This window comes from Guillardia theta, assembly GCF_000315625.1.
Source record: "Guillardia theta CCMP2712 unplaced genomic scaffold GUITHscaffold_44, whole genome shotgun sequence".
Classification (NCBI taxonomy): domain Eukaryota; class Cryptophyceae; order Pyrenomonadales; family Geminigeraceae; genus Guillardia; species Guillardia theta.
This window is the reverse complement of record NW_005434630.1, coordinates 35,884-63,593: the sequence shown is the minus strand read 5'-3', so window position 1 is coordinate 63,593 and position 27,710 is coordinate 35,884. Positions and strand designations below refer to the sequence as shown.

Below are 27,710 nucleotides of genomic sequence, written 5' to 3'. Positions count from 1 at the left end.
ATCAGCCCGACGGTTGTTGATGATTCAGAGTGGTATAATGATCCATATTCCCTCTACCTGAGAGATACAAGCGGGGTAAATCAAACTTGCACAAGCTTGTCAAAATCTCCAAGGAGTGAAAGAGGTGTGGGACAGAACAAGACTGTTTTACGCATCTGTCAAATCATCGTCAAAGAGATGATCGAAGAGGCTTTCGCTCTATCTGGTGAGTGAATGAGAACTTAATAAGTTGTTGGATGTGTTTTTAACAATTTAGTGACATACTTTGATTGCAGCGTTGTGCGATAAAGAAAACTCACAAGGTGCAGAGCTTGATGCAAGGACCTCAGAGTTTTCTCTGAGAGTGCATGCTACAATGAAGCGGAGAGCCTTCATGGTTTTGAACTTCCAGTAGATGAGAGAGGAATTCCATAAATTCCAATTCAGTTCGATCACTTTTGGTGTAGTGAAGTAAAGTGTATCATCATTTTGGCGAGCAGCGTTGACAAGGTAGAGTGAGAATTTACTCACACAGCGCCTACTAGGAGATTGAAGCACGCTCTCTTCATAGGCATATCTCTCTATATGCTCAGCTGCTCTCCTGGTCTGCGAGCTTCCACACAGGATCCTTGGAACTGCCTTCACCCCATGCTCCCTCACCCGCGCTCACGATGAACAGGAGACACGGGGGGTACATGCCAGGGTGAAAGCAGTATGAATAAGGGGTAGGGGTGGTGCAGGGTTGGTGTTACTATTAGTGGATACTGATGGGCATGGCGTGGGAATGGAGCTGAGATGTTCGGAGGAAGCGTGAACCGAGTGAAGGACCTCAAGAAGGTCGGCGATCTCACCACCTTCACCTGGCAAGTCGGAAGGTTCAGAAATGTAAGTTTCGGTGATGACGTCAGAATGTTTCCTCCCGTGCAGTGTGGTTTCGACGAATGGCAACTTGTATTCTTTCCAAAAGGTTGTCGTGATTGTTTCGACATCATGCAATAACAAGCGATCAAGGTTGTGTCGACATGGAATATGCTAGTCTGTATGTGAACAGACTCCCCGATCCATCACGTAGAGACACCGCAGCCTTTGCAACTATCAAGGTATCACAAGCAGACAGTTCTTCTCTCCATCCCCGATGTTTGCTTCTATTCAGGTGTCATATGCTCCAGACTACGGAGATCGAAAGAGGAAGTCAACGAAAGGAGAAGTGCGGTCTTCATCGACCAGTGAATCTGGTTCGTCTCAGAGCGTGCGATCGAAACACTCCAGCACAAAGTCAAGCTCAGCCTCATCTCGGAGCAAGGGTGAACTACGAGGCTCTAGAATTTGATCTGATACGATTGAAACAGCGAGCGAGGTTTCTTCAAAAGCGTCTTTGGGAAAGTCTCAAGCCTCAAGTAAGCTGGGGCAGTCAGAGACGGCAGCTCAAGGTCGTTGCCATACATGAAGATCTTGTGTGAACTGATGACATGCAAAGATGAAACAGTCGTCAAGTCTCTCTCTCAGAGGTTCACTTCAGAAGAGAGCAGTTGGGGTTGGGAAAGCTTCATAGAGCTTGACAAATTCTTCAATCCCAGATGCTGCTTCTTGACCGGCAAGACACCTTCGATACAACAATCTCTAATGCATTCTTTGCAGGATATGAGACCGATATTCAAGACGGAACCTTTACAATGCATGTACTCGTTTTTGCTGACTACTAACCTCAACTGAAGCACTTCATCTTCAAGGTGGAGATCTTTGCTATCACGGGGGTTGAGCTCGAACCTCCGGAAACGGATTATGAGATCACCTTGCAAGGACGACAACGAACCCGATGGATGATCAAAGATCTTGAAGGAATCCATTCAAAAGTATTGTTGACACCAGTTCTTTCTTGAGTGATCGGCTTGCAGATTTGGCCTAATCAAAAAATCTCTTCTTCTGAGTTCGAAACCGACGGTTCATGGTATCTGGACCTGTATCCTAAGGGATACAGGTTGGACGAGGACAAGAGTGAATACCTGTCGATCTACTTGCATTCTTCGCGCAAACAAGTGAACTTTAGAGATTCTTCATCTCGTTATAATTTTGGCTGCAGGCGGAAATCGGAGATACAAGGAAGCATTCATTCCGTTTCGGTATTTTTAAAGTGAATCGACTTGACAAGTCTGTATACCGGATGCTGGAAGAAGATGAAGAAGAAGATGTTTACTTTCCTCCTGGCTCTTCTTGTGTGGCAACTTTCAACGCAGACCGGAGATGTTTTGGAAAGCAATGCTTCATTCCTCTTTCTCACATAGTCAACGGAAGGCTGGATAAGTCGCAGCTTAAGGCGCTGAAAGTCAATCCTGACATGGCAGCCCAGGAGTTGATAGCTGGAAGGTATGATGCAGGAGGGAGCATCACTCTGATCCTCGACATGTCTGTAACGGACGATGAGAACTGGATGGTTCAACACATGTTACATCTCATCGATGCATTTGACAACCCGTATATGTCAAAGTGCAGTGAAACAGGTAGACGAGCGTGAGGCAAACATTTGCTGGCCATCACATTCAAAATGTCAGGAACAAGATTCGACAGGTCTGCCATCTTTGGGGGAGCCAAAGGACTGCCGTCCCCTTGCCATGTCTGTGGGAAACTTTTTGTCTCGAGTACCCTTTTTGCCGGAGAAGTGACAAGATTCCCTGACTGGGGTTTTGAGGTTTGTAACTTTCACCTGAGCGTTTTCAGATATTGAGTTCTTCCCAGGTTGGAAGAGACTTCATTGTCGATATACTAGTAAGGGAAGAAGAGAATGCACTGCAGAATGTCTTGAAGGAGTTGGACTTCCAGCGGCAGCTTCACAGCGCAAAGGTTGCCGCGCATTCTCGCGACAGGAGATCGCTCACACGCTTTGTCAGATGCACGTGGCAAACAGACTGACAAACATCAGGAAACGAATGTACAAGACAGACCAGGAGAAGAAAGTGAAGAAACACAACAATTCAGATGAAGAGGACGAGGAGTTGCCGGACAAAGAGACCGTATCGCCTGCCCCTCCCAACCCCTCCATCTGAGTCCATACAGGCGACAGGGCAGCTCCTCAAGAGGATAGAGAAAGAACTTGCTGAACAGAAGAAGTTTGAGAGGAATCTGCAGAACCTGAAACAAGAGATTGAGAATGCTCATTTCAGCAAAACCGTGTGCAGCAAGTGCGATGAGCTTTCTTCTCTTTGACATACCTCTGAGTGACATGAAAGGTGTCTTGAATTTGCAAAAGAATATCAGGCAGCGCGGAGAATATATGCAGCGGAGGACGGGAACACCCCGACAATCATGTCCAAGGATCCTTTCGAGCAGGATCCCAACAGATTTCGGTGATAGACATGGAAGGGGTCGAGGGATTCTCAGCACTGTCTAGGTGGCACTGGAAGGTCATTCGCGATTACGTCGAGCAGGAGTACACAGGAGTTCTCTCGGCCATGCAGTCCAACATCGACGTCTCCGATGCCAAGCTGGTCGGCGAGTCGCTCAAGCACGGGAGGAACAAGGGCTACATGTCCGACCAGATCCCTGTCACAGCGCAGGGGGAAACATGCTGGCGAACTGAAGGTAGGCAGCGGAAGAGATGGTCAGAAGGCGAGCTGAAGGAGCATGCAGGCGTGGGGAAGAATGCGATGACTCTCGTGCGGGGATGGTGGTACGGGGAGCCGACAGAGATCGCAAGGTCCGGTAAGACCAGGAAGTGACAGAGGATGAGACGTGCTTGCAGGCAATGCTGCGGACGGATCAATCTACATGACCCAGACCTTAACGATGATCCTGAGACTCCAAGAGACGGGTTCTGCGATGTCAGGTTTGACCGCCGACAAGGAAATTCGGTGAGACAAGTAGATTCTTTCTCTTCAAATGTCACGAGAAGCAATCACAGAAACCTGAGATGATTCACTGCCGTCTCACGGGAAAAGTGTTTTGCACGAAATGTACAAACTACAAGGTGTTGATCGCAGGTGCATATTGTGTCTGTACCTTGTGATGTGAATCTAGATTCCACTTCCCGAGTATGAGAGATCTCCCGACAAATGTAAAACCCTGGCCAAGGTTTGTATCGAAGCGTATGAGAGGCGGCAAGCAACGGTATCGAACCCTTCCTATGGGTTGCAAGGATGTGAGACATCGGCAGGTTGTTCGAATACAGGACGTGTCTGAAAAGCCGCCGGAAGAGACGGTTGAGAAGAAAGTGAAAGGTGACGTTAGAAAGCCTCTAAGGTGCTGATGATGACAAGCCTCAACCAGGAATCCAGCAAACTACCGTGGAGGAAGAGGACGATGACAGTGAACCACCCTACGTGGCTTTACTAAGAAAAATACCCTTTTGCGGCGAAAACCTTGCGGACAAGATTACAGATGAATAGAAGGATGAAAACAAGGATGAAAGGATTATTTGTTGAGCTTGGTGTCCTTGCAGAGCCTCGAGAACAGTGAGTCTTCATTTGCAATCAGTTCTCCTGGATCACCAATCTCTCCGACTTTTCCCGCAGACATCACCAGAATTTTATCGCTCTTCATGACTGTGTTCAAGCGATGAGCGACTGTGATCACTGTGCTTCCCTGCAGGTTCTCGCGGATGATCTCTTGGATCTCCTCATCAGTCTTGAGGTCCACATTTGCTGTCGCCTCGTCCATCACCATCACCTTGGACCTCCGCATCAGCGCTCGGGCCAAGCACAGCAGCTGCCTTTGACCCACGCTCAACGAGCTTCCCCCGCTCGCAACCTGCAACTCCAGACCCTCGGATCCCTCCGAGTGCCGCACGTACTCGTCAAGGTGAACCTTTCTCAGCGCTTCCCACACCTCTCCGTCGCTGTACTCTTGGAAAGGATCGACGTTGTAGCGGATCGAACCGGAGAAGAGAACAGGGTCCTGAGGGATGATCGCAAGTTTAGACCTAAGCTCCCTCAAGCTCATCGTTGACGTGTCCACCCCATCGATCAATATCCTGCCGGACGACAATTCACAGATCCGGAAGATGGCGACAGCGAGGGAGGACTTGCCTGCCCCTGTCCTTCCCACCACTCCCAGCTTCTCCCCCCCTCCAATCGCAAACGTGACGCCTCTGAGCGACAGCTCTAGTTCAGGTCGATACCTCATCTCGACATTGTCAAACTCAACTGCCCCAGAGCTTGGCCAGGCAGGCTGAGGAGTCCCTTCCTCGTCAATGGGCTCGGTCTCTAAGACCGAGTACTCATCGATCCTCTCAACAGAGACCAAGTTCGTCTCCAGCTGGCTGAACCCTCGAATAAACCAGTTGAGAGCATGCGTCACTTCCAGCGCGTAGGTTATGCTCAACCCGATCAGTCCAGCCGACGTCCTGTCTTGCGCGCTCTGCAGGACCGCTAAGAGCGCTGCGAAAAAGACGCTCATGTTGCCCAAGAACTCCAGACGGACTCCTAGCCATCGGTTCGCAGTGTTGGAGTTAGCGTAAGCGCGGGTGTAGGCGTCGTTACATCGGTCCGAGGTCTCTTCGAAGGTCGCTTGCATCTTGAAGGCCCTGATGGTGTCGATCCCTCCCATGGACTCGCGGAGATTGGCAAGTAGAGGCGACTTGGAGACAGACTCCAGCCTTTTGAGCTCGCGCGAGGACTGACGGTAGACTCGCTGGATTCTATAGTAGACGAGGACCACGAGCAGGAAAATCACAGCGAAGGTGGGAGTGACAAGCATGACGACGACAATGACCTGCAAGACCTTCATCATCGTCTGCAGAAGCTGACCCAGACTCTCCCGCATCTCTTTGTCGGCTGCATACTGATCAGCTCCAAAGCGATTGAGAATTCTGCCCATGGGTGTCGTGTCGAAGAAGCGGACTGGACTGTGAACGATGCAGCGCAACATGCGAGAGTGAAGGCGATTGGCTGCTCGAATCACCGCAAAGTTGACAACAAGAGCTCGTGCTCCGATCCCCACGATTGCGATCAAGGAGAGTAGCGAGTAAACCATAAGATAGTAAGCTGAGTCCGCCGCCATCCTCCCCTCTCCTGTCACCTCAAGGAGAGAGTGTTCACTGCCAAGCAGAAGCCACAGCCCGTGTGATCGGCGGGAAGCTGGCGGCTCGCTGGCAATCACAGCGGAGGACCAAATGCTCAACCAGAAATCGCTCGCACTCTGCAGGGCTTGAGAGATGAGGTAGGATGAAGTGAGAAAAATCAGCATCTTCAGGCCCATCGCATTGGCGTAGGCTTTCCATATCTTTCGCTTTAGTGCTCCTTCCTCCCTCTTCTCTGCTTGGATTGTCTGTGAGTTCTTCGTTTCAGCCCCTTTACTAGGCGGCGTTTCCTTCTCGTCTCCAGCTTCTGAATCCACAGCCGTAGCCCCTTCTCCTGCGTCTCCTTTCGCATCTGCTGCATCCACGTCCTCTCCACTCTTGCGCTTTACCTGAAACCATGAGCTATGAGCAGCCCTCACTTCTTCCGGGCGACCAGCTGCGATGATTCTTCCTTTCTCGAGGAAGACAACTCTATCGGCGAACCCGGCGTACTGCACCTGATGAGTCACGAGGATGCGGGTCTTCCCTGCGAGGAGGCCGCCGATGCACTGAGACATGATGTGATTACCCACGTGCACATCGACGGCAGAAAGAGGGTCGTCGAGAAGGTAAAGGTCGGCCTGACTGTAACATGCTCGAGCCAGTGCGATCCGCGCTTTCTGTCCTCCCGACAGGTTGATTCCTTTCTCACCAATCTCTGTGGCATCTCCGCCTGGGAGCATTTCAATGTCTTTGTCGAGGGAGCAAGCTTTCAACACTGAGTCGTAAACATCGAGCTTGAGCTCCTTCCCGAACAAAACGTTGTCCCGAAGAGTCGCGTTCATGATCCAAGCTTCCTGAGGTGAGTAGCCTACGCTTCCCTTGAGCCTTACAGTACCCTCTTTCTTCAACATCCCCCCCAAGATAGCAGCGAGCAGCGACGTCTTGCCTGAGCCGACTGATCCACATATCATGACGAATTCACCCTGCTTGACCTCAAAGTCGATCTCATGCAACGTCCTCTTCTCAACAACCCGCTGAGACTCGCTCTTCGACAACTCTTCCGCCTGCCCCAGGTTGTGCAGGGACGAGTCTTCGGCAACAGACTTGCACCATGAAAACTCTCCTCCCTTGATGGACACAACTGTGGGATGCTTCTCCTCTTCGTCCGATGCTCCTAGCTCTTCCTCGAAGTAGCAGGGGTCGACCTCGTCTGCACACAGGAACGGATGGATTCGTCCGATTGCTGTCTTGCAAGCAATGAAGAAATTGATTGCCTAGAGGAGACGACATCAGCAGGCGAGCAATGGGCAAGGGAGCGACACAAGACAGCCGGAAGAGTGGGGGAAGAGTGGGGGAGACTAGCACAGGGGAAGAGCGTGACTTGTTACCTGCGGGATCGCGAAGAGAGGCATTCTCAACACATTGAAAAGTGACAAGGCAGTGAAGGCGATGTGAGGTTTCAGCTCATTGCCGCTCCAAGTGAAAGCAGCAAATGATGCCAGAGACACCAGAAGAGGAGACCCGATCCACACGAAGCTTGAAGCCACCGCCCAAACCCCCTCCGTCCGCAACAAGAGCATTTCCTTTTCTCTCAGCTTCTGGACCTGCACATCTTTTATCTCTAGCGCACGATTGTGGACTTGTGCTACCTTATCCATGAAAGAATCTTCCCATGCGAAGAGCTACAGCATTGTATCACACTGATTGTATAGTGAACAGAGCGAAATCACCTTGATGACTCGGATCGCATGAAGAACCTCGTCCATGCTCTCTGTTCGCCGATCCTTTGCCTCCATCAGCTTGTTGTTGAGTAACTGCATCTTCTTGATCACGTAAGTGTTGATAGGCAAGAGAACAATCATGATGAATAACCCTGCAAAGACTGAGGAGCCCAGCAGGTTGTACAAGAGAATAATCGCAATGATCGCCATCATTGGCGCGCTCCAGGCATAATGTAGGTATCCCGCTGCAACGCAGAGTCGAACAGCATCTATAGAAACGAGGTCCACCAGCTGTCCTGTCTTGAAGAGATGAAGACCTCGTGTTGACAGTCGGAAGATTTTCCGATACACCATGGTTGCAGTAGCCGTCCTGACTCGCCATCCCACGCGGAAGCATTGATGAAAGTAGTTTTGAATGAGAATGCTCTCAGTGAGCTTGCAGAATAAGATGCAGAGAGTGAGGAGGACAGCATCGATCATCCCTCCTCTCTCCGCCATCTCTCCGTTCTCAATCAGCTGCAACAACTGTTGCAGCAGGAGAGGAGATACAAACGTGAGCAGATCTCCTGCCATTCTGTGCGGAATGACGAAGCAGAAAGACGGACCATAGACCTTTCCGATGGCCTTCCACAAGGAAAGGGAGCCTTCCGTCCCTTGCCGCTCTCTCTGCCAGGTCGCCCAAAGCTCGTCCCCGTTCTCTTTGGCTCGATCCAGGCCGAGGAGGGCAGAAAGATCAGAGTCATCGATCTGCTTTCTCAATCCCTTGCGCAGCAGTGGATTCATCCAACTATATAGCCAAAGAGAACCCAAACTTGCAGAGAACTCTTGTGATTGTGTGTCACTCTGAGGATGCGATAGTTTGGAATGAGGGTCCTCCTCCTCCATCTTCCCGTATATTCGTAGCTCTTGCTCCTCGTTGGCCATGGCATGAGACGGTCCGATAGCATCTAGTTGAATCCCTGATGTCTTGGAGTTTTGTAAGACTGCAGACAAGCCCAGCAACAGCCCCAAACAGCATTGCGCTACTAGTAAATGCATCCCAGCCGAGCTTACCACCTCACCGTAAGAGAATTGAAGGACCTTGAGCCTCAGAGAGTTTGCGAGGACAGCCAGGTAGAGCAACCAGAAGCTCTTTATCTGCCATCCTCGTGCTAGCCCCCTCGAGCTCTCTAGCACCATCACAAGCAAGGATCCCAACCACATGCATGCTCCCGCAACAAAGACCGCAAGTTGCCGGGTCGTTGAACTCCTCTCTGAAGAATCGGCTATTGTAATGAGAAACGAAACGATCACAAGTATAGCTTGCATCTTGTCTGTGATCGTAAGCCCCAACATACTGAGCCCCTCGTGCTTCCTTGCCGAATACCACATTCTGCGAACATGGTTGAAGACGAACAACAAGATGGCTATGACAAGCAGAGGACGCAGAACAAGATCTTGAAAGCAATCGGAGGGTCCGAATCGCTTCACATCTCCGATGTCAACCATCAGGGTGACGTTTCCTCCTCCCCCTTCCCCTCCTCCGCACATGCTCGAGCTGCCCATGGCGGCGGAGCAAACTTGCTTGTGTGTCCTGCCAAAGCGGTTCGAGCGCGGCCGGGTGGCTGTCGGCCGGCCCGGCGGGCCCCGGCGGGTGAGTTTCAAGCCCGGTGAGCCCCCCTCGGATCAGTCTTGTTCGGCTCTCAAACCTGATCTTGCTTTTCCAATGTTGAGGAGCATATTTTGTGCTATGCTATAACTTATTAGGGAAATTTTCAAAATTTGATTGGAGGAGAGAATTCTCGAAGGGCTCGAGGATCAGTTGTCACCCCTGCACGAGAGGGTACCCTGAAGAAACACGGGGTAGGGGTACGTACAATGGGGGTAGGGGTACAGTACGGGTCACATGGAGAGAATTTTGCCAGGTGATGCGGAGTGTAGAGGGTACTGTTCTCCCATCATGAGGACGTACCCTACCAAACCTCAATTTCTCATGTGAGAATCCAGGGGTAATTCTTTACAGGGGTAGGTTCGAGCAATAGTATCGGGAAATTGGGTGGGTGGGCACTAACCACCTTGGCCAGATAGGGGTATTGGTCATAGGTTAGGAGGTGGGGGTAGTCGATAGGGGTAGGCGCGCAGAGGCGAAATGGCGGAGTTCGACCCAGAGGCGTACATGGACCAGAAGCTGGGGAGAGATGGAGGAGGAGGAGGAATAGAAGAAGAAGAAGCATCTTATGCTCCAGAGCCAACTGAGAAGAAAGAAAAGGATGGAGGAGACAGAGATGGCGACAGAGATCGGGACAGGGACAGGGACAGGGACAGGGATCGGGACAGGGACAGGGATCGCGACCGAGACCGGGACAGCGATCGGAAGAGAAGCAAGAGAGATCGCTCTCGGAGCAGATCGAGGGACAAAAAGAGGTCGAGAAGCAGGTCAAGGGACAGGAGGGACCGCGACAGGCACAGAGACAAGCACGATGACAGAAGGAGGCATGACGGCGAAAAGAGGCGATATGATGAGACATATCGTTACGAGAAAGAAATTCCTGATCGTCTGCCTGCAGAACAAAGTACACGATATTGAAAGACCTGATATGAATTCTTTTGAAATTTCTATGTCAGTTGCGAAAGATGATGAGGGGTTCGATCGAGACATGAGGACTATTTTTGTTGCGCAGGTGTTTGCATTGGCTTCTCCCTCTTCACATATGAGAGGTTCTCATATTTTCGTGTAGGTAGCGCGCAAAGCCGATGAACGAGATCTCTTCCAATTCTTCTCTGAAGCCGGAAAGGTTTGGTCTGTTGTGGGTGAAAGGACGATGCTGAACTTGCGTATCTCAGGTTGTGGATGTGAGAATCATCAAGGACACACAGACGAGGCGATCGAAGGGTATAGCCTATGTCGAATTCGAGAAGCAGGAGCAATGTGTAGCAGCTGTGCAGAAGTCAGGCCAGGTTGCTATCGTTTGGGTCACTTGGTTGAATTGGTGATCGATCTATTGTACACAGCTTTTGTGTGGCTTTCCTGTGGTGGTTCAAGCGTCTCAAGCTGAGAAGAATCAAGCAGCCAGATTGGCTGCTCAGGTATCAAGATTTGCTCTTGATGCATCGCAGTCTGTGATGTCCCAATGTCAGGTTGCTGGAGAGTTGGATCTTCCTGCAAAACTTCAAGTGGATAATTTGCACATGGACATTGCTGAGGATGATCTTCAAACCCTGTAAGCCGCCTCAGGGAATACAAGACAATAGCCTCTAACACAAAGAACTCTAGGTTTTCACCTTTTGGAAAGGTTTTGAGTGTGAGAATCAACAAAGAGCACGGACGGAGCACTGGAAAGGGCGTGGTGGAATTCAAGTAAGTGCTATCAACTTTACCTGTTGGACTCTAATTCCTTTTAGAACTCTGCAGGATGCCCAAAAAGCTGTTGCTCACCTGAATGGCTTTGATCTTGCCGGAAAGGCTCTTAATGTGCGGATCATTCAGAGTGCGGGATCTGGCTACACAGGATCGATGTCATCGTCAGGTGGCCCTGCTACAGAAATGCTTGACGATAATGAGATCGGGGGCGTTCACGTTTCGGCCCAATCTCGACACTCTTTGATGCAAAAGTTGGCCCGTGGCGATGCACAGCTTACCAGCGCTGTGCCTAACAGTCTCATGAGTGGTGCACTACAGCCATCCAAGCCTGCAAGTAGGAGTTTGAATCTTTTCGTGAAATCCCTATGTGAGAGATAATGCACAGATGCGATCCCCAATGGACAGTCACAGCCTTCGGTGTTCATGGTGTTGGTGAATATGTTCGATCCTGCCAAGTGAGTTGTGGCGACCATCGAGGAAATCTTGTGATGATTTCCTGCAGAGAAACTGAGCCAGATTTCCACGTTGAGATTCAAGATGATGTGAAGGAAGAGTGCGAGGCCAAATTCGGTGAAGATGTGCTTTGACGAGATCTGACAACCTGACATCTCTTCCAGGTAGAGTAATTCAAGTTGTCGCTGATCGCAAGCATCCGAACGGACTTGTCTATGTTCGTTTTGATTCCACTGACACCGCGCAGAAGGCATAACACCTGCTTATTAGCGAGTGATGCTTGTGACTTTGGAGGCAGGCGCAAGCTGGTTTGCAAGGTCGTTTCTTTGCTGGGAAGCAGATTTCCGCAATCTATTTGGCGCAAGGAACATTCGAAGCGAATATTCCGTGAGTACCTCGCGCATGCTTGTTTGCGCTCAACGCACACGTCCGAACTCTAAACATTAGACCTGGTTTCGGTCTTTCCGATGCGTGTCAATGTTCGTCCAACATTTTAGCCGTTGAGTGTAAGGGGCTGGTGGACAGAAACTTGTTGGCGACTCACCTTGGCTCCCGCCAGGAGCAGATGATGATTGGATTTGCTCGCATTGCTTCGACTTTGCAATTCTATCAAAGCCCCTTTGTGACATTTTGTGTGCTGATCTGCTTTCTCTCACTGCTGATATGCAGACTCAAGTGTCCTATCATGTGAAGGCTCTGAGCCCAGATGTGCCCTAATTGTTTTGTTCTCTTGTGTATGCGTGCAATTTTTACAGACTCCACTTGGGAGCAGCTCAATGCTGGTCGGTTGATAGGAAACGTGATGTTGACAAGGAATTGAGTGTTGAAGCAGAAGCGCCATGTGGCGATAAGGAGCACTCGTCTTACTGGCTTAACATCCCGGTCTCATGTCGCTGACATTCGATGTTTTGCAGGCGAGGACAGTGAGTGGCGGCACAGCAGCTCATGAGCTGAGTGAGTAGGGGAATCTGCAGGCATGTACTACATGGGTGGTAAGTGTTGCAAAACTCGAGGAAGAATAAAAGTCTTCATCTTCATCTTGCAACCTTAAAGTCTCGCCCCTCCCACATTCGCATCAAGAGGATTCGCTGCAGTTTCTCGTAGGTCGGCATCTCGAGGTCCTGTCATGATCTCAGCAGCCCAATCGAGTTGGCCGCCAGCTTACCTCGATCGCAAGAGCGGAAGCATCTCTTCTCGCCTTGATATATCGTGCAGCCACGTCTGTAGCGAAGTTTGGTGAGCACCGGAGGGAATGTCGGATCCTCTCACCTCTTCCCAACAGCTCAGCAAGCTCGCCCATCCTCGATGTTCTTAGCAGAAGTTCCATGCGAACTCTCCAGTTGCTCAGGTCTGGAAGTTCCTCTGCCTGTTGCTCCTCCCTCTTTATCCCGTATTCCGAATCTTCATCCTCATCGCTGCTATCCAGAGCTGCTCGTATTCTTCTACGCTTGCCTGGACGCATTTCAGCCTCGGTTGGCTCCTCTGCTAGTTCGCTGGACCTGAGGTCCTCTTGAGAGGCGGGGACGAGAGGTTCGAACACGTTTCCTTGATACTCTTGGGTGGGTTGAACAGAATCTTGGGTCAACTCCAGCTGATCTTGTGTAGGCTGAGAGTATTCTTGAGTGAGCAGTTGGGACGAGACCAACATTTGGTCTGCACCCTCGCCCTTCTCTTCATCATTCACTTGCGAATCAGACTGCTGTATTAACTGCAGTTTGACATCCGGTTCATTTGCATCCTCTGCCTCCAAATCCTCGAATTTCTCTTCTTTCGTTTTCTCATCATCGAGCACCTCCTTTACTTCCAGCTCGTTCCCTTCTTGCTGTAAACGCTTCTGATCTGCCTTGACATTCGATTCCACATTCGTTTGATAACCAGAGGGTTTCTCCTGAACCTCCTCCCTCAACTTCTTCTTGTCGCTCCAATCTGCATTCAAGATTTCTTCAAACAAGGAGGATCCTCGCGTTTGTTTTCTTGTTTCACTGGAATCTTCTGGAGATTTTCTCAGTCCGTTGCTCGCATGACATCCGGATGCGCCATGGTCAGCAGACTTGTCAAAGATCGTAGTGATACGAGGCTGCATTGACCTGCGAAATTCACCACTTAGGCATGGAATGAGCAAGAGAGGGAGTGCAGTGAGAGGGGAGGGTAGAGATCAGAGTTGTATGAAGGAACGCAGAAGACTGTTCTCTGGTGGCTGTAGGTGGTTCACCATGGTGTGGGTGATAGAGCTCCTTCTAGCTACCCTCTCTCCCCATTTTCTTTCACAACATCCTACCTCGCCTCTGGCAACGGGTGACACGCGGGAAAAATTTGATTCAAATTTTAAAATATGACCGTGAAAGAATGAGTTGTAGGGTAGGAAACAAATGAAATTTGAAAAGAAAATTTCTAAATGTTGATGTCGCCGACGTTCATGTTCGCCAAGGCGAAGCGCAGGCCTTGAAAGACGGTGATGGCGACGTTGTAGGGGAGGGAGAGAAACGACATGAAGTTGTCCAGCCTGAAGTTCTCCTCCACCCTGTCAAATGCTAAGTTCACTCCCCTCCCCCCCATCTCGACATGCTTACCAGGTTGGGTCGAAGAGGAGTGCCTCCGATACCGGGATGAAGGGGTACAGCATGAGCAGGACGAATATGAGAGTAGACCCGACGTCGACGATCTCGTCCAAGTCATCTGATGTCCCGAGGACGCGCGAGTTTGTCCAATCTCCTGGCTCGAAGATGATCACCTGCATCAAGTGTTGGTCCATAGTCGCGTGCAGGAATGTAGGAGAGGTACGTCGTCTTGCACCCGGCATTGCCCAAGATCAAGCATGATCGCCTGGAACTCTTGCACAGAAATTTCAGCCTGAACCAAGTGTGTTCATATTCTGGAGCTTGGAGTCAACAGCAAGCAGGAAAACCTCAAGGGATAATATTTCAGTATCTCGTTCCAGTCGCTTTATCAATTCCAATGTCTGAACTGCAGTGTGGGGTGAGCGATGACATATGCTGCAGGAAACTTACTGTCTAGATCTCTCTTCTTTTGATATCTTGCGTACAAGTCAGGATTTGTAAACCGCCAATCTGTCTCTGCAATCTGCCAATCTGATCACAGAGGTACCCAAGTGCAACTCAAGTTACGTAATCCAGCTCCGCCCAGCGGTAGTTGTCCTCCTCGATATCGGTTGGACTCAAAAAGATCTGTTCCATGTCGTACCCTTGCCTTGAGGGAGGAGAGAGTCAGCAGCAAGAACAACAGGACAAGGAAGCCACACCTCCTCATTGTCCCCTCGATGAATTCTTTCTGAGGGACGAGAAGAAGACCGAAGTAGCTTGCATCCAACTTGTCTGTGTCAACATTGTTTAGCATATACTCTATCAATCTCGACGGTTGCTTCGCTCCATCTTCCAGTCCGTCAATTTCTTCCTCATTCTTGTACTTGTTGAACTCCTCGGCAACATACTTGCGGAAGTCTTTCACCGACTCATACGGAAGCTTGTCTTCCTTTTTCAACCACTTGTTTGCATGTTGAATCATATCTTCACTCGCATGTTGCATTGTCTTGATCTTGTTCTTGACAGACATAGATCGCAATCCAAAACGAGTGGAAGTCGCAGTCAACTCTGCAAATTGTTCATCTGGGTCGAAGAGATCAAACCAGATGTCCTGGTAGGTATTTCGTTCATCTTTCCCCTTTTTGCTTGCTTGAGTGTTGAATGCAAGCTCATCATTGACGTTGAGATTCCGCCTTGGCATTCTGAGGGTGTCGTCAGTCGTTGCATTGTACGATGTCTTCCTTGGTTGAGGTTGCGATTCTTTCAAGATCGCATACTGAAGCATTTCAACTCTCCTTTTCACCTCTTCCCATGGGATCGACTTTTTGGTTCGGTTCTGCAGTTTTTCAGCTAGCATCTTCTTGGCATACGATGGATTCTTCCTCCTCAGGGCTATCTGCTCCTGTCTGACCCAGGACTCCACTGCATCGCGTTTCAGGCTCCACGTGCCTTGCGCGTTAAGTTTGTCCGATTTCATGGATCCTTTCAAGCCAAAACCTCCCCCTTGAAAGAGTTCGGACATAACACCCTTCTTTTTTGTTGTCTGCGTTTTCTTCTGGTCCGCAATTACTGAGTCGAATACCGATTTCAAGACCGTTCTATCCATCTCATTCATCTTCCCCACTATATTCTTCCCGGTCTTGTTTCCACCCAGGTCTACACTCATGTAACCCAGATCTACACCCTCGAGCGACGTGTTATACAAGTAGCTCTGCACAACCTCTTGCAGATCATCTGCGACTTCCCAAGGGGCGACCTCAGGCTCATCGATGTCCTGCTGCACCTTTTGCAGAAACAATTGCCATTCTAATGCCTTGGCTTCTTCTTCACGTTTCAGCTTCAAGCTTTCTAAAGCTTTTCTTACCCGGAAAGACTCCTCTATCTTTTGTTCCAACTGCACCTCAAGCTCTGACCTCTTGATCCTCCATTCTTGTTTTTGCGAGGAGCATACAATGCTGAAATGCTGCCGCTTTATCCTTGAATTGGGAGACACGGGAGGTAAAAAAGCTGGAAGTTTGTGATAGTTTAGGCTCAAGACACTCGTATGGTCATTGAACCCAGACAGGAACACAAAGAAAATCTGCAAAGTAGGAAGATGAAGAACTCTCATGCTGGGAAGCTTTTTCAAGCAGCTGTTAACGATGAATGCCTTCCATCTTCACCATTTTCTTATCGTCTCTCGCTCATTGTTCTCCTCCTCTTCTCTCTCATTCGGCATATTCGGCCTCGCCTCGTCTAGCTACCCCTTCAAAGGTTCGGACCCCCTTTCCCATACTCGGTTTCGGGTCGTTGGAGGGGTATGCGATTCCGTACAAAACCTTTACTCAAATACCCTCAGGTCAGGCAGCGAGTAAAACTTCGTCTCGGAAGTTGTATCGGGGATCGATACCTTGAATATGATCAGGGCCAAAGACTAAGGGACGTCACTTTACCTGCAACGGTCTCCGGCTCTGTTTCGAGCTGCTGGTTCCATGCCTTAGTTTGCCCAAGGGATCTCTGAGTCCAAAGAGGGGATGATAACGGACTCTAAACTTCACACATCTTCGAGTTTCAGCACTCCTCGGTGAAGGCGAGCGACCAGAGCTTGTCCTTGCAGCATCACAGCTGACAACACTCTTTGAAAGTCTCGTAAGAGGGGAAGGAGCACAAGCAAGACAACCTCCTCCACTTCGGATAATCTTCCTGCTTGCGGGTGAGCATGCGCATGAGGACGTAAGCAGCGTCCAGGCGTCGTTCTCGAGCGATCAAGGAGCTGCAGCAGCGTCATCTAGTCATCGATGGAGGCGTCAGCGCACTGAAGAAGAGTGGTCAACAGTCTGGCATGTACATCCCTGGGGTTCTGTTGACAGAGTCGCGTCAGTCGGGAAAGAGGGGAAAACAAGTCCCTACGTCGATCTTGACTAACCAGTCGCTGATCGCCTTCCTCAACCTAGCCGTCTCACCGCAAGGAAGTTGCAAGACTGGGCTCTCATGCTCTGTTTCCTGCTCATGCTCATGCTGCCTTTCCCTCTCCAGCTCCTCCTTGACGCGTCTTGGACCCTCCTCCCTGGCTCGCTTCCTCGTTCCCGAGCTCGTCGTGTAGTTCTCCTTGACGTTCTCCCTCACCCATTCTGCCTAGAGAACACGAACGTGAGCTTGTCACGGTTCTGGGCAATGCTCTTACCCCCATGCTCCGTTGTAGCTCCTTGAGCACAGACTGGTCGAGCTTGTCATTATGAACTGAGATGTGGATAGCTTGAGAAGTGATCAATAGCATGACAAGCTCACATGATGGTGGTTGAGGGTGGGAGTGAAAGTTCATCCCCTTCATCTGCTTCTTCCCCTTATTGGCGAGCTTCGCACTCGTGTACTTCTTGTTATGGTCAGATTTCTTGTCTTGTGCTGAGCTCCTGACAGGGCAAGTCAGCAAGTGAAACGAGACCCGCAAAGAAGACCTTGACGTCCCCTTGAGATGTAACAGCAGCTCAGCCCGGATCTCGAGAGGAAGCTCTTTCATGATATCAGGGTCTATCTGTGAGAGGCGAGGAGGATCGACAAGGCTGGATGATGTCGCCTCTCGTTCTTTCTTTGCTTGCTGCTGAGCTGTCCGATCTTGACGTGATGGCTGGTGATCCCTCTTGTCTTCGTGCTCCCGTTGCTCCTGTCGATCAACGTTCGTCTCTTCTCTCATGCTCATCCTTCTTCTCACGTCGTCTCTTGACATCTTCACAATGCCCGATTGATCTCCCTCACAACTCTTGCTCCTGTACCTCTCAAATGCTCCGCTCAATTCAGAGCCGCTGCCGGCGTGGAAAGGCACCCTCAGGCCACTCGCCAGGCGCGTCTCGAGGTGGGACTCTAAGTCTTCGGGTCCATCCAACCTAAGGCCGTCCGATTGCTCTGGCGGTTCAGAAATAAGCGCAGAGAAATGAAGCACAGCAGCACAAGAGCCCGTGATGATGAAGGACGACAAGCAAAGTCGGCAAGAGGTGAGAGCAAAGCGAAGGAGGGAGAGTTGCTTGAGCTCGTCCTGAAGCTTCCTCCGCATGTGCCTCATGCGTGAGAGTGTCGAAAGTTCAGGAGGTAAACCGGGTACTTGCTCCTTACCATCTAGATTTCCCTTCTCTTCTTTTCCGTCACTCATTGAATTGGTGCCACTTGTGGGCAATTGACCTCTTGACGAGCTTGCAAGCAGAGGGTCGTGACATCCCACAAAGACAGTCAGTCGCTCCTTTCCGTCATCCTCGAAAGAAGCATTCCGTTGGCCCCAGCATAGCCCATGAGCACTCGACCTCTCTACCTCGAGCATCCGCTTCTTCCTCTGCCATACCCTCTGAAAGTAAGAGCTGCCGCTTGTGTTTCTGTCTTCATCAATTCGCTGGTTGTCCTCGCCTCCCACCCACGAGATCGTTGGTGTCTCCTCGCATCGATGCATCTTCGGTCTCTTGTGCTTCCTCCCACTCTCTTGACCGAGGGAGGAGGCGCCACCGGAGCTCAACAACTTCTCGACCTGCAAGATGCATTCCAACTCTTCAGCGCTGATCTCTTCTTGTTGCAAGGCAGAGACACGCGCAGCTTCATCATCGTGTGTCTCCTTGACAGACTCTGGCATCTGCCTCTCTAACGATTCATGATACATATTGTGAGTCGAGATCAGCTCGTTGGCTGGCTCGCTGCGTTCTGTCTCATGTTGCCCGTGCCTGTTCTGCTCTCGTCGTTCAGTCGGGTTGTCTCTCTTCTCATGCTCGTCACTGTCTCTGCTTGCATGAAAGTTCTCTGCTCCATCTTCTCGTCTCCAGTCTTTCCTCTCGCAGCTTTTCTCATTGTCTATCGGAACTTGAGCGCAGAATTCCTACAGTTTCTCAGCGAGGCAAAGGGAAGGAAGCAGAAACCTGCGACATTCTGAAGCGAGGGAGCCGCTCTCTCTTTCCCTGCGTCTGTCCGATGCTCTCGTCATCGTTTCCTCGCGAGGCGCCCACAGGCTTCAAGCTGAGAGCATCGACAACCTTCGCCTTCCCTCCTCCTGCCCTCAAGAACGACGAGATTGAGCTCTGCTGTCAGGTGAGTGCGGCGATCCAGCCTTGAACATGGCGACCTGCCCGATGTCAAGCGACGTTCTCTCCAGCAAGAACTCGGAGCAGCTCAGCAGTTCTCCAGCTTTCAGCTGACAAGCAAGGAACATCAGCAGCGAGCAGATGCACAACCCTACACCTACGCATGCTGAGATCCAAGCAGGGCGGACCACCTGTATGTTTCTCTTCATGGAGCGATACCTGCTTGCCCCGTCATGATCATGGCACTTGTCTTCTCTTCCTTCAACCTTTGAAAGTGTGTTTCCGCAAGTGTCTCTGCGATCACATGCGTCACGACCGTCGCGTCAAAGTAGTGCTCGTATCGTCCGCCATGCTGCGCCCTGCTGTGGGATCAGCCCGAACATGGCGGGAAGGGAGCGAGAGGAGGCGACATGATCTCTCTGATCTCTCGGTTGCTCGGCTGCGTGTATCCGTCGACCCACACACAAACCCCACTGCTGTCGATCAGCAACATGCGCGACCTGGCACATGCTACCTGAAAATGGCGACACTGCCAGTAGTCTCACTTGCTCGTTCAGATTGCACAGTCTCTCGTAGCTTCCGAATCTTATCTGTCAAGGACATCGACAAGCTGAGTTACCACCAGCCTCTCCCTCTCCTCCCTCGCTCACCCGCAAAATACTCGCCAAAGTCACCCATGGAAGACTTTGGAGCTCGAGCATCTTTGAAGCGGTTCGGCTTGTCGTTGTCGCCATCTTCTCCTTCAGAAGCGACGATGGTGTTGAAGCTCATTGTTCTTCACTCTCTCGCTCTTCTATCCCATCCCATCCCATCCCTCCCTCCCTTGCCTCCCTTGCCTCCCTCGCTCTTCTATCCCCTCCCCTCCCTCCCTCCCTCCCTCCCTCTCTTGCCTCTCTTGCCTCCCTCGCCTCCATCCCCGTCCCCGCATCTCCCGACCTTCAATTGAGTGAAGTTTGTCTCTGATCGGGTTTTTCAGATCGGGCGTTGGTTGGAGGAATGACAATGCCCGAGGGTGGATAGGCTCTGGAGCAGAGAGAAGAAGAGGATAGAGAGAGCGGATAGGAGAGGGCGAGGATGGGACGAGGAGACTTCGAGCTCGGCAAGGAGCTCGGCAAGGGAGCGCAAGGATGCGTGTATCGAGCAAGGAATAAGTTGGACGGGAGCGTCGTAGCGATCAAAGCTGTGGAGCTGTCGAGGATGTCAAGGAAGATGAGGGAGGAGGCGGCCCATGAAGTTCGAGTGCTGTCGAGGCTGAGGCACGAGCATGTAATCCGATACCTCTCGTCGTTCCAGGAGGGCATGACGCTCTACATCGTCACGGAGATCGCAGAGGGAGGGACTATGTACGAGATGATCAAACGACAGACGAGGATGCTGCAGGAGAAACAAGTCTGGAAGTATGTCATACAGACAGCCCTCGGCCTCCTCCACATTCACTCACAGAGGATTCTTCATCGAGATGTCAAGACCATGAACATCTTTCTGACCAAGACCGGCGACGTCAAGGTAACACTGCCCTCCCGTTCACCGCTGCCTGAGGAGACGACTGCGCAGCTTGGCGACCTTGGAGTAGCGAAGATACTCGACAACACCATGGACATGGCGATGACGATGGTGCGTTCCCTTCTCCCTTGTTCACTTCCATCCTCACATTCTCCTGCCTTGTCCACTCGTTCATCAAGTATGCTACTTCGTCGTGAGCTTTTCGATGCAGGTTGGAACTCCTTATTATCTTTCCCCCGAGCTCTGTGAGGGTCGAGCATACAACGAGAAGTCTGACGTCTGGTCCCTCGGCTGTGTTCTATACGAGCTCTGCACCTTCAAGCATCCGTTCGAGGCTGCCAACCACGGGGCGTTAGTGCTCAAGATTGTGCGAGGACGATATCTTCCGGTCTGCCGTCTTGCTGTCGCTGCTCTCACTCATCCTTTCTTACTACGTGATGCCTTGTAGATTCCTTCTTCCTACTCCCAGGTGATGACGAGGATTGTGGACGATGTAAGCTCTGTGCCTGCTGAGATTGTCGTTTGGCTCAAGGACTTTTAGTGCCTGCAGAAGGACGTCAGGAGCAGACCGACAACTGAAGAGCTTCTCCGGTCTCCTCTCCTCGCTCCATTCGTCTCCATAACGTGTTTGAAAGGAAACTGGCCGATCTGACGATGAAAGGAGAGCTTGACTTGGAGAGCTACCGATTTACTGATCAACTTGTGGTACTTCAACGCTGCAGCTCATTCTCCGTTTTCACTTCTCACCTCCAGGACAAGGCGAAGGTTCATGCTGCGATCTCGACCTCTCGACCTCTTTCTTCGTGTGGAAGAGAAGGAGGCGCAGGTAACGCCGGCAGCACTGGATGTGCCTCCCTAACGTCTGCCTCCAGGCGCCACGAAGCAAGAGGCTGTCAACTTGCTACAGCGACTGAGACCAGCTGGGTTGCCGTCTCGTCCTTTCTCAGCTCATCCGAGGCTGCACGTCCCGAGGGAGTTGCCCAGACCGCAACCGAAAGCCAGGCCGAAAGAAGCTTCTCCAGCAGAGGCCCAGCTCGATCCTTCAACAGGTTCAGTTTCGGTACGCTGATCGCTGAGCTGATCGCGTGTACCAGCTCTCAAGACAACGCAACAGCATGCCAGCCTTAGAGGTCGAGCAGCCGATCGGTCTCCAACCCTCCTCCAGGTCTGCTTTTCCCTAGCACTGCTCTGACTCATTCGCTCCTAGAGGATGGGCAGGAAGCGAGCTGGAACTCCGCTGGCGATAGCATTGGCTAAGCCGCAGGTGCACAAAGCTCACCAGGTGCCTGCCGATCCTCCCGCCGCCCGCAAGTCTGGGGAGGAGGAACGCAGAGGAGGAGCAGCTGGGGTTTGGAGGCAGCTCAAGCTCAAGCCCACGACCCCCAACATCGGTTACTTGCAGCTTTTGTGTCGAAGGTGCTTGACTGGTCCGAGAGGAGCAGAAAGGCCGCCAATCCTCTTTGACCTCAAGCACTTGAACCCGCCGCCGGCAAAAAGCTCGGGAATGAGGTCCGACAGGAGCACGTGGAGATGGTTGAGTGAATCTCTAGTGCAGGAAGCAGTACCATCGTCCCACGGTTGACGACATCGCACGTCAAGAAGTTTCTGCTCTTCCCGACATAGTCGAGCCCTCGAGAGGTTGTTGTTATTGCCGCCTCTTGTCTCCTCACCCTCTGTGACCTGCAACCTGCAGAAGACGAGGCAGTGGAAGGGAAGAGTTTTCAGCCCAAGCTCGACGAGCTGCAGTCTGAGGAGGAGGACGCGCTGCAGGGCGAGGAGGCTTGGAACCCAGACGTGACCATCGCGGATGAATTCGAGGAGAAGGTTCGGCGAGCTGAGGATGGGCATGCAGCGCTGCTGGAGTGGTTCTACCAACAGAACCTTGTCATCGAGGGCAAAATTTTGACGTCAGGCCACGTGGATCACACAGACAAAGGGCAGCTGGGAAACCTTGAAGGAGCACTTGAGGAACTGATGACAACGGCTGGGAGTGACCTGGGCGGGCTTAACCAAGTGGCGCATGGTAACATGCTGCTGCTTGACGCACTGAGCGGTCCAATGTCGGGGCTTTCATGCTCGCGTGAGAGAGGCGCGGTGAGTTCCTCCTTCTACTTGCTCCGGGTGATTTTGATGTAGGATGGCTGGCATTTGAGAGATGAAGGAGGGAAAGAATCCCCAGCAGAGGAAGAGAACGGAGAGAACCTCATTAGGAGAGGATCGACGGAAGGAGTTGAAAGACAGAGTTCAGAGGAAGGACAAAACTTTGACTCCGGAAACTTGTCCCGGTGGCAGGAGGAGAGATGTGAAGTTGAATGGAAGATCTTGGAAACTTCACGGACGTCCTCAACCATATCGTCATCGAGCCTCTCTCGGGAGGAAGCTGATGCAGGTTTCAAGAGTCCCACAACATCTAGCCGAGGGGATGTCGATGCGACAGAGAGCTTTGGACAGCATTCCTCCCCCTCCTCGCATGACTCCTCCAGAACCTCTCCTGGAGACTCCACGTTAGACTGCTCGCTGCTGGACGAGACTTTGGACGAGTCGCCGAGGGGAGGAGACGCTCTTCCTGTGCTCCCAGCTGCCGACTATCCTGCTGCAGGGAACGAGTACTCCAGGTTCATGCTCCTTCGCGCAGGTGAGTGCCTGGGTGCAGGATTGTGAGGGCGAGGAGGAGAATATGCTGCAGAAAAGGATGACTTTCCTCTTAGCGTCAAGTGAAGCTCGGCATTCTCTCGTCTTGAAGCTGGGAGAGGAAGAGTTTAGCACAAGGTTATTCTCTTGCTCTTGAGATCCCGTTGACTCGAGCGTCAGGTGCCGTATGGCGCTCGAGATAGCAAGAGGAGGAACGGGAGGAAGTGAGGGAGAGACTGAAGAAGAGAGGGACTTATGGTGGCAGCTGTGAGTTCTTCACCTGTTTGCCTCTCAGTGATTCATAGCGCAGATCGCAGTATGTCGCTCTGCAGGTGGAGATGGAGGAGATGACGAAGAGAATCAGACAAGATTCATGAAGCAACATCATTGTACAGACATTCGCCCTTGTATTCCTCGGTCTCTCAAATCATGTCATTTAATGTGTATATACTCTTAACACTGTCGTCAATATGATGTCCTCTCTTTCGTTAGCGACAAGCACATGGGCTCGAGCTCAAGGTTATTCTTCTCAAACGCTTTTCCTGCACCCGAGTACTCGTTCAGATCTGGTCTTCCACCTTTGACCTCACAGGAAGCCTCATGTCCACAGTCTTCTATCTCCGAGGTTTCGGGGCCGGGCGACGCCTCTGCTGGAACATCCTCTTCCCTAAGTTCTGCGATGGAGACTGTGGGCCGAGAACTCCTTAAGGGAGTGCTTCCTAGAGATTCGCGACAGCAGGGGCAAGTGTGCCTTCTCTCAAGCCATGGCGAGAGACATTGAACGTGGAACTTGTGTTGGCACCCCCGTAGCACGAAGCCTTGCTCCTCATCCTCGAAGGCACATTGACACACAGCACACACTACCTCCTCCTGGTCGACTTGGCTGCTGCTGCGCTTGACCTCACAGATCTCTAGAGAGTCCAGACGCTGCCCAACACTTGCTGGAGAGAAGGCATAGTCCGGTTCCTGCATCCCCATGGATTCGGCAGTGAGATCAACCCCGATGATGCCGGCCATCTTCTGCACGGCGATGATCGGCCCCAGAATGATGCCTATCGCGAATCCTGTCGGAGACGAACCTCCTCTTCCCATTATGGTGCAGAGATCACCTGAAAATCGTGGAGGCAGAGCAAGTGCTGCTAGATCCGGGAGAATAGATGCTATTTGCGTTGCTCGAGATGAAAGTCCATGATTCGAAGGATTCGACAATGATTCAAAGCTGTCAATGATCTTTGAAGGGATCAAATCGCCTGCTCGGGACAAGAGGCTGCTGGAGGAAGGCAATGGAGCTGGAGTACAAGAGTGGGTAGGAGCCAAAGAAACCGGTAAGTTGGTAGGGAATGTGGTCGATGAGGCCGCTGATGCATCAGAGGCAGAAGGATGCATGGAGGTGCTAGAGGATGCAGAACCTACAAAGGGGAAAGCAGTATCTAACAAGGAGGATGAAGGGGCTGCCGATGATTGGATAGAAGGAAGCAAAGAAGACACGGTCGATGCAGATGAGGAAGAAGAGGGTTGCCATGAAGTCAGAAGGGAAGAGGGAGCAGTTGCGGGAGCGGGAGCAGTTGCGAGAGCAGAGAATGAAGTGAAGGTATTGGTGGAGGGGGGAGGGGGGGGAGAGGAGGAAGAAAGCGGCACCATGTAGGACAAGAAGGACATGGCGTCGGATGGTAGGAAGAAGGGGTGGGGGTGAAAAAACTGATAGAAATAATTGAGTAGGTGGGGTGGTAATTTCTGTGGGTGGTGTGATACAGGTAGAGGTCCCAAACGCAGGGGTGCTCCAAAGCTAAACCGATTTCAGCAGGGGTAGTTGAATCAGAGAGAAGGGTGGGGTCTAAAAGGGTAGCAGGAAGGAGGTCTGTTCGAAATTTAGCCGAAAGGGTGGGGTAGTTGACACCTGGAGAGCCGTCACGATGAACAGGACGTGGAGGAAAAACAAGGGGTAGTCGAGAGGGTACTACTGCTAACTAAAGGTGGGGTGCTGCGTTTCTGCGTTGGGTTTTGACTACCGGTGCCTACAGAATCGAACCAGTCTGATGGGTACAGATTGACACTCTGAGGTTTAGACCGGGGGGTTCAATTCGGTACAATAATATGTACCCCCACCCACACTATATCCATCTTTCACAGCATGAATCAAATCATCTTTAGGGGGCACAATTAGCTCAATTCTCCAAATAATTTGTGTGTTGCATTTACCACCCCTAGTATTTGAGGAACCCACCCCTCTTAAAGTTTAGAAGCGACTACACCCACCATCCCTGGATCCCGACCCCACACTATCGAACTACCCCACAAATCAAATCAAACTCAGTACGATTTTAAAAAAGAACTACTTCTTGATTTTACTCTACTACTTCTTTACTTACTTCTTTGATTTTACTCTACTATTTCCTTGATTCTACTCTACTATTTGCTTGATTTTACTCTACTATTTGCTTGATTTTACTCTACTACTTCCACTGGGGCGGAGTCCGCTTGTTCACTCTTCCAATGGCGCGGGGGAATGGTCTCAGTTGCGCGTAGTTACGTGAAAGTATCAGTTAAGTTTGGGGGACAGCAATCGGCAGTATGAGGGTTGGTTCTCGCTGTCTTTTCTCTTCTCGCCGTTGGGCGGCCTGTGCGATTCAGTGACTCCTTCGCAAGCAGTCGGACGGCGCGTAGACATTTGGTGGATCCTCTCTGTCTTGTGTATTATAAAGTGTAGGCTGATCTCATTGCGAAGTGGCAGGCAGCCCTCTGAACAGAACGGCTCTGATACCCGAAATGCCCGCCCTCCTACTCCTCCCGGATCTCCTCTTCATCTGTGTGCACAAATATCATCCTCTCCTCCTCAGTCGGAGCAGAGCTGGTCATATCGATGGTGCAGAGAGAGGAGGACATGCAGACTTCCGTCATGCTTGTCGGGGAGGTGGGAGTGAGGGGCGCGAGAGAGGCCAAGGACGACATCTTGCGCTTCGACATCCTCCTCTGAGATGTCGGGTGGTCAACTTCTGCGATCTTCGACGGGTAAAGCATGTAGTTCTGCGCTCCCTGGTTGATCTGTCCTGCTCCTCGTCTTGCCTCCTGCATCAAAGTCATCAGCAAGCAGCGCGGCGAGCGAGGACGAGACCATCCGTGACAGACATCGGCGCAGGCCAGTCTTGGTGACGAGGAAGCGCCAAGAGCGGTCGATGACATCCTCTTGCGCTATCCAAAGAATCACCGGAAGGAACAAGACGGAGATGTTGGATGCGATGATGATGATGGTCAAGGTCGTCTGCTCCGTCCCGCCCGTCACCACCTCGTCCAACCTGTACTGCAAGCTGTGGAGCATCACACGTGTCAAGGAGAGGCTGCACCTCGTCACCAGTACCTCTGCAAGTCAAGCATCAGCCCGTCTGTCATGACCCGTCAGACCCATCATCGCGACAACGAGAGAGCTCACAGAATAGCGTCAGCGTTTGCGTGAAGAGCGCGAGCTGATACAAGGTGTTGAGCCGCCTGTTGACAAAGGGACGAAAGTAGATGGCGAGGAGGAGAGAAGTGAAGGCCACAGCGCAGCCAGCTGCTGTCTGCTGAGGCGAGTCGGGGAAGATGAAGTTGACAATGCCCATCATCAAGAACCTGCCGCATGACAAGGTGAGGAGCAAGCCGACGCCACGCAGCGACTCTCACTTTCGCAGCATGTCGACGATCTCAAAGAACCAAAAGTCCACCTTGACACGTTTATCGTATGACAGCAGCAGCACAAGCTCACCTTGTAAGCCTGGAAGATGAAGCCAGCTTGATGAACCGCTATCTTCTCGATGTTGATCAGATCGTCCTCGTCCTCGAACGCTTCTTCTTCTTCTGATGACACTTGCATTGCCTTGATCTTCAATCGGCTCCTTCGCTCCAGCAGCTCGTCTTGGGTCATCCACCGGCATGGCGGGACCGCGATCTTTCCCTGGTACTGCAGCTGTCGTCCGAGGAGAAGCACGGCCTCCTTGAGGCGGATCTCCTGCAGGCGGATGACTAGCTCTTCCAGCGCCATGGGGAACCGCGACAGCGCCTTCCTCTGCTCGAAGTAGCTGCGAGCTGCTTGTAGCAGCACCTCTTGCCGCTTCTCCTCCCGTGCCCCGACGATGCTCGACCATCGTCCCTCCTGGTCGATCCAGGCAAAGAGCCGAGCCGGACCCGCAGGATAGGCTCTGTTCCACCCAGGGAGGAGGAGCCAGTCGAAGGCGCGTCTGGTGTGGTTGGAGAAGCCTCGCTTCATGAAGTAGCGCAGCCAGCTCTGCCGCGTGAAGCCTTCCTGCAGCTCTCCTGTGTCAATGATGCCCTCCCCGTCTTCGCTGGACTGGAAGATTTGACTTCCTTCTCCTCCCCGACCAAGCATCTTCACCTCCACCTGCTCAGGGTCGACCTCCTCCTCTTCCACTGCCAGTACGCCATCCTCGTCCTCATCGTCTCTGCCTTCCTGCCTCTCCTTGTCGAGCTTCTCGCAGATGCTCCTCACCCAGATCGCCTCCTGGATGCGCAGGTAGCGAGCGACCA

General features: G+C 51.7%; 8 protein-coding genes across 8 annotated transcripts; 3 read left to right on the top strand and 5 right to left on the bottom strand.

Annotated features, from left to right (window-relative positions):
• Positions 1–774: 774 nt before the first annotated feature.
• On the top strand, positions 775–4,393 carry GUITHDRAFT_163729 (hypothetical protein; the record flags this gene model as incomplete). Its single annotated transcript, XM_005830636.1, has 21 exons — positions 775–864; positions 947–990; positions 1,031–1,079; positions 1,133–1,214; positions 1,329–1,376; positions 1,618–1,658; positions 1,695–1,832; positions 1,875–2,015; positions 2,060–2,477; positions 2,529–2,665; positions 2,713–2,817; positions 2,865–2,987; positions 3,031–3,155; positions 3,204–3,320; positions 3,365–3,555; positions 3,604–3,670; positions 3,716–3,824; positions 3,875–3,940; positions 3,991–4,080; positions 4,127–4,190; positions 4,240–4,393. 21 exons carry the CDS (start codon positions 775–777, stop codon positions 4,356–4,358), a joined length of 2,364 nt encoding a protein of 787 aa, XP_005830693.1. The 3' UTR covers positions 4,359–4,393.
• Positions 4,384–8,475, bottom strand: GUITHDRAFT_72771 (hypothetical protein; the record flags this gene model as incomplete). The annotated part of the gene is made up of 5 exons (XM_005830635.1): positions 4,384–6,993; positions 7,072–7,245; positions 7,360–7,575; positions 7,621–7,653; positions 7,702–8,475. The coding sequence occupies 5 exons, from the start codon at positions 8,473–8,475 to the stop codon at positions 4,384–4,386; spliced, it is 3,807 nt and encodes a 1,268-aa protein (XP_005830692.1).
• Positions 8,476–9,820: 1,345 nt separating this feature from the next.
• On the top strand, positions 9,821–12,380 carry GUITHDRAFT_163728 (hypothetical protein; the record flags this gene model as incomplete). Its single annotated transcript, XM_005830634.1, has 16 exons — positions 9,821–10,244; positions 10,297–10,352; positions 10,410–10,466; positions 10,516–10,629; positions 10,684–10,758; positions 10,810–10,892; positions 10,946–11,029; positions 11,074–11,366; positions 11,418–11,487; positions 11,535–11,602; positions 11,650–11,735; positions 11,784–11,872; positions 11,983–11,991; positions 12,045–12,107; positions 12,155–12,267; positions 12,318–12,380. The coding sequence occupies 13 exons, from the start codon at positions 9,821–9,823 to the stop codon at positions 11,987–11,989; spliced, it is 1,506 nt and encodes a 501-aa protein (XP_005830691.1). The 3' UTR covers positions 11,990–11,991; positions 12,045–12,107; positions 12,155–12,267; positions 12,318–12,380.
• Positions 12,381–12,519: 139 nt separating this feature from the next.
• On the bottom strand, positions 12,520–13,568 carry GUITHDRAFT_110166 (hypothetical protein; the record flags this gene model as incomplete). Its single annotated transcript, XM_005830633.1, has 3 exons — positions 12,520–12,606; positions 12,651–12,706; positions 12,755–13,568. The coding sequence occupies 3 exons, from the start codon at positions 13,566–13,568 to the stop codon at positions 12,520–12,522; spliced, it is 957 nt and encodes a 318-aa protein (XP_005830690.1).
• Positions 13,569–13,876: 308 nt separating this feature from the next.
• On the bottom strand, positions 13,877–16,135 carry GUITHDRAFT_110165 (hypothetical protein; the record flags this gene model as incomplete). The annotated part of the gene is made up of 5 exons (XM_005830632.1): positions 13,877–14,006; positions 14,056–14,216; positions 14,279–14,335; positions 14,611–14,692; positions 14,745–16,135. The coding sequence occupies 5 exons, from the start codon at positions 16,133–16,135 to the stop codon at positions 13,877–13,879; spliced, it is 1,821 nt and encodes a 606-aa protein (XP_005830689.1).
• Positions 16,136–16,364: 229 nt separating this feature from the next.
• Positions 16,365–19,829, bottom strand: GUITHDRAFT_110164 (hypothetical protein; the record flags this gene model as incomplete). Its single annotated transcript, XM_005830631.1, has 14 exons — positions 16,365–16,414; positions 16,458–16,521; positions 16,565–16,640; positions 16,685–16,777; positions 16,931–17,139; positions 17,189–17,244; positions 17,293–17,414; positions 17,460–18,856; positions 18,897–19,055; positions 19,100–19,168; positions 19,214–19,277; positions 19,325–19,417; positions 19,573–19,648; positions 19,709–19,829. 14 exons carry the CDS (start codon positions 19,827–19,829, stop codon positions 16,365–16,367), a joined length of 2,649 nt encoding a protein of 882 aa, XP_005830688.1.
• Positions 19,830–20,132: 303 nt separating this feature from the next.
• GUITHDRAFT_72782 (hypothetical protein) lies at positions 20,133–21,213 on the top strand (the record flags this gene model as incomplete). The annotated part of the gene is made up of 5 exons (XM_005830630.1): positions 20,133–20,564; positions 20,613–20,672; positions 20,773–20,949; positions 21,010–21,054; positions 21,103–21,213. 5 exons carry the CDS (start codon positions 20,133–20,135, stop codon positions 21,211–21,213), a joined length of 825 nt encoding a protein of 274 aa, XP_005830687.1.
• Positions 21,214–23,657: 2,444 nt separating this feature from the next.
• GUITHDRAFT_110162 (hypothetical protein) lies at positions 23,658–24,284 on the bottom strand (the record flags this gene model as incomplete). The annotated part of the gene is made up of 1 exon (XM_005830629.1): positions 23,658–24,284. One exon carries the CDS (start codon positions 24,282–24,284, stop codon positions 23,658–23,660), a length of 627 nt encoding a protein of 208 aa, XP_005830686.1.
• Positions 24,285–27,710: the final 3,426 nt, after the last annotated feature.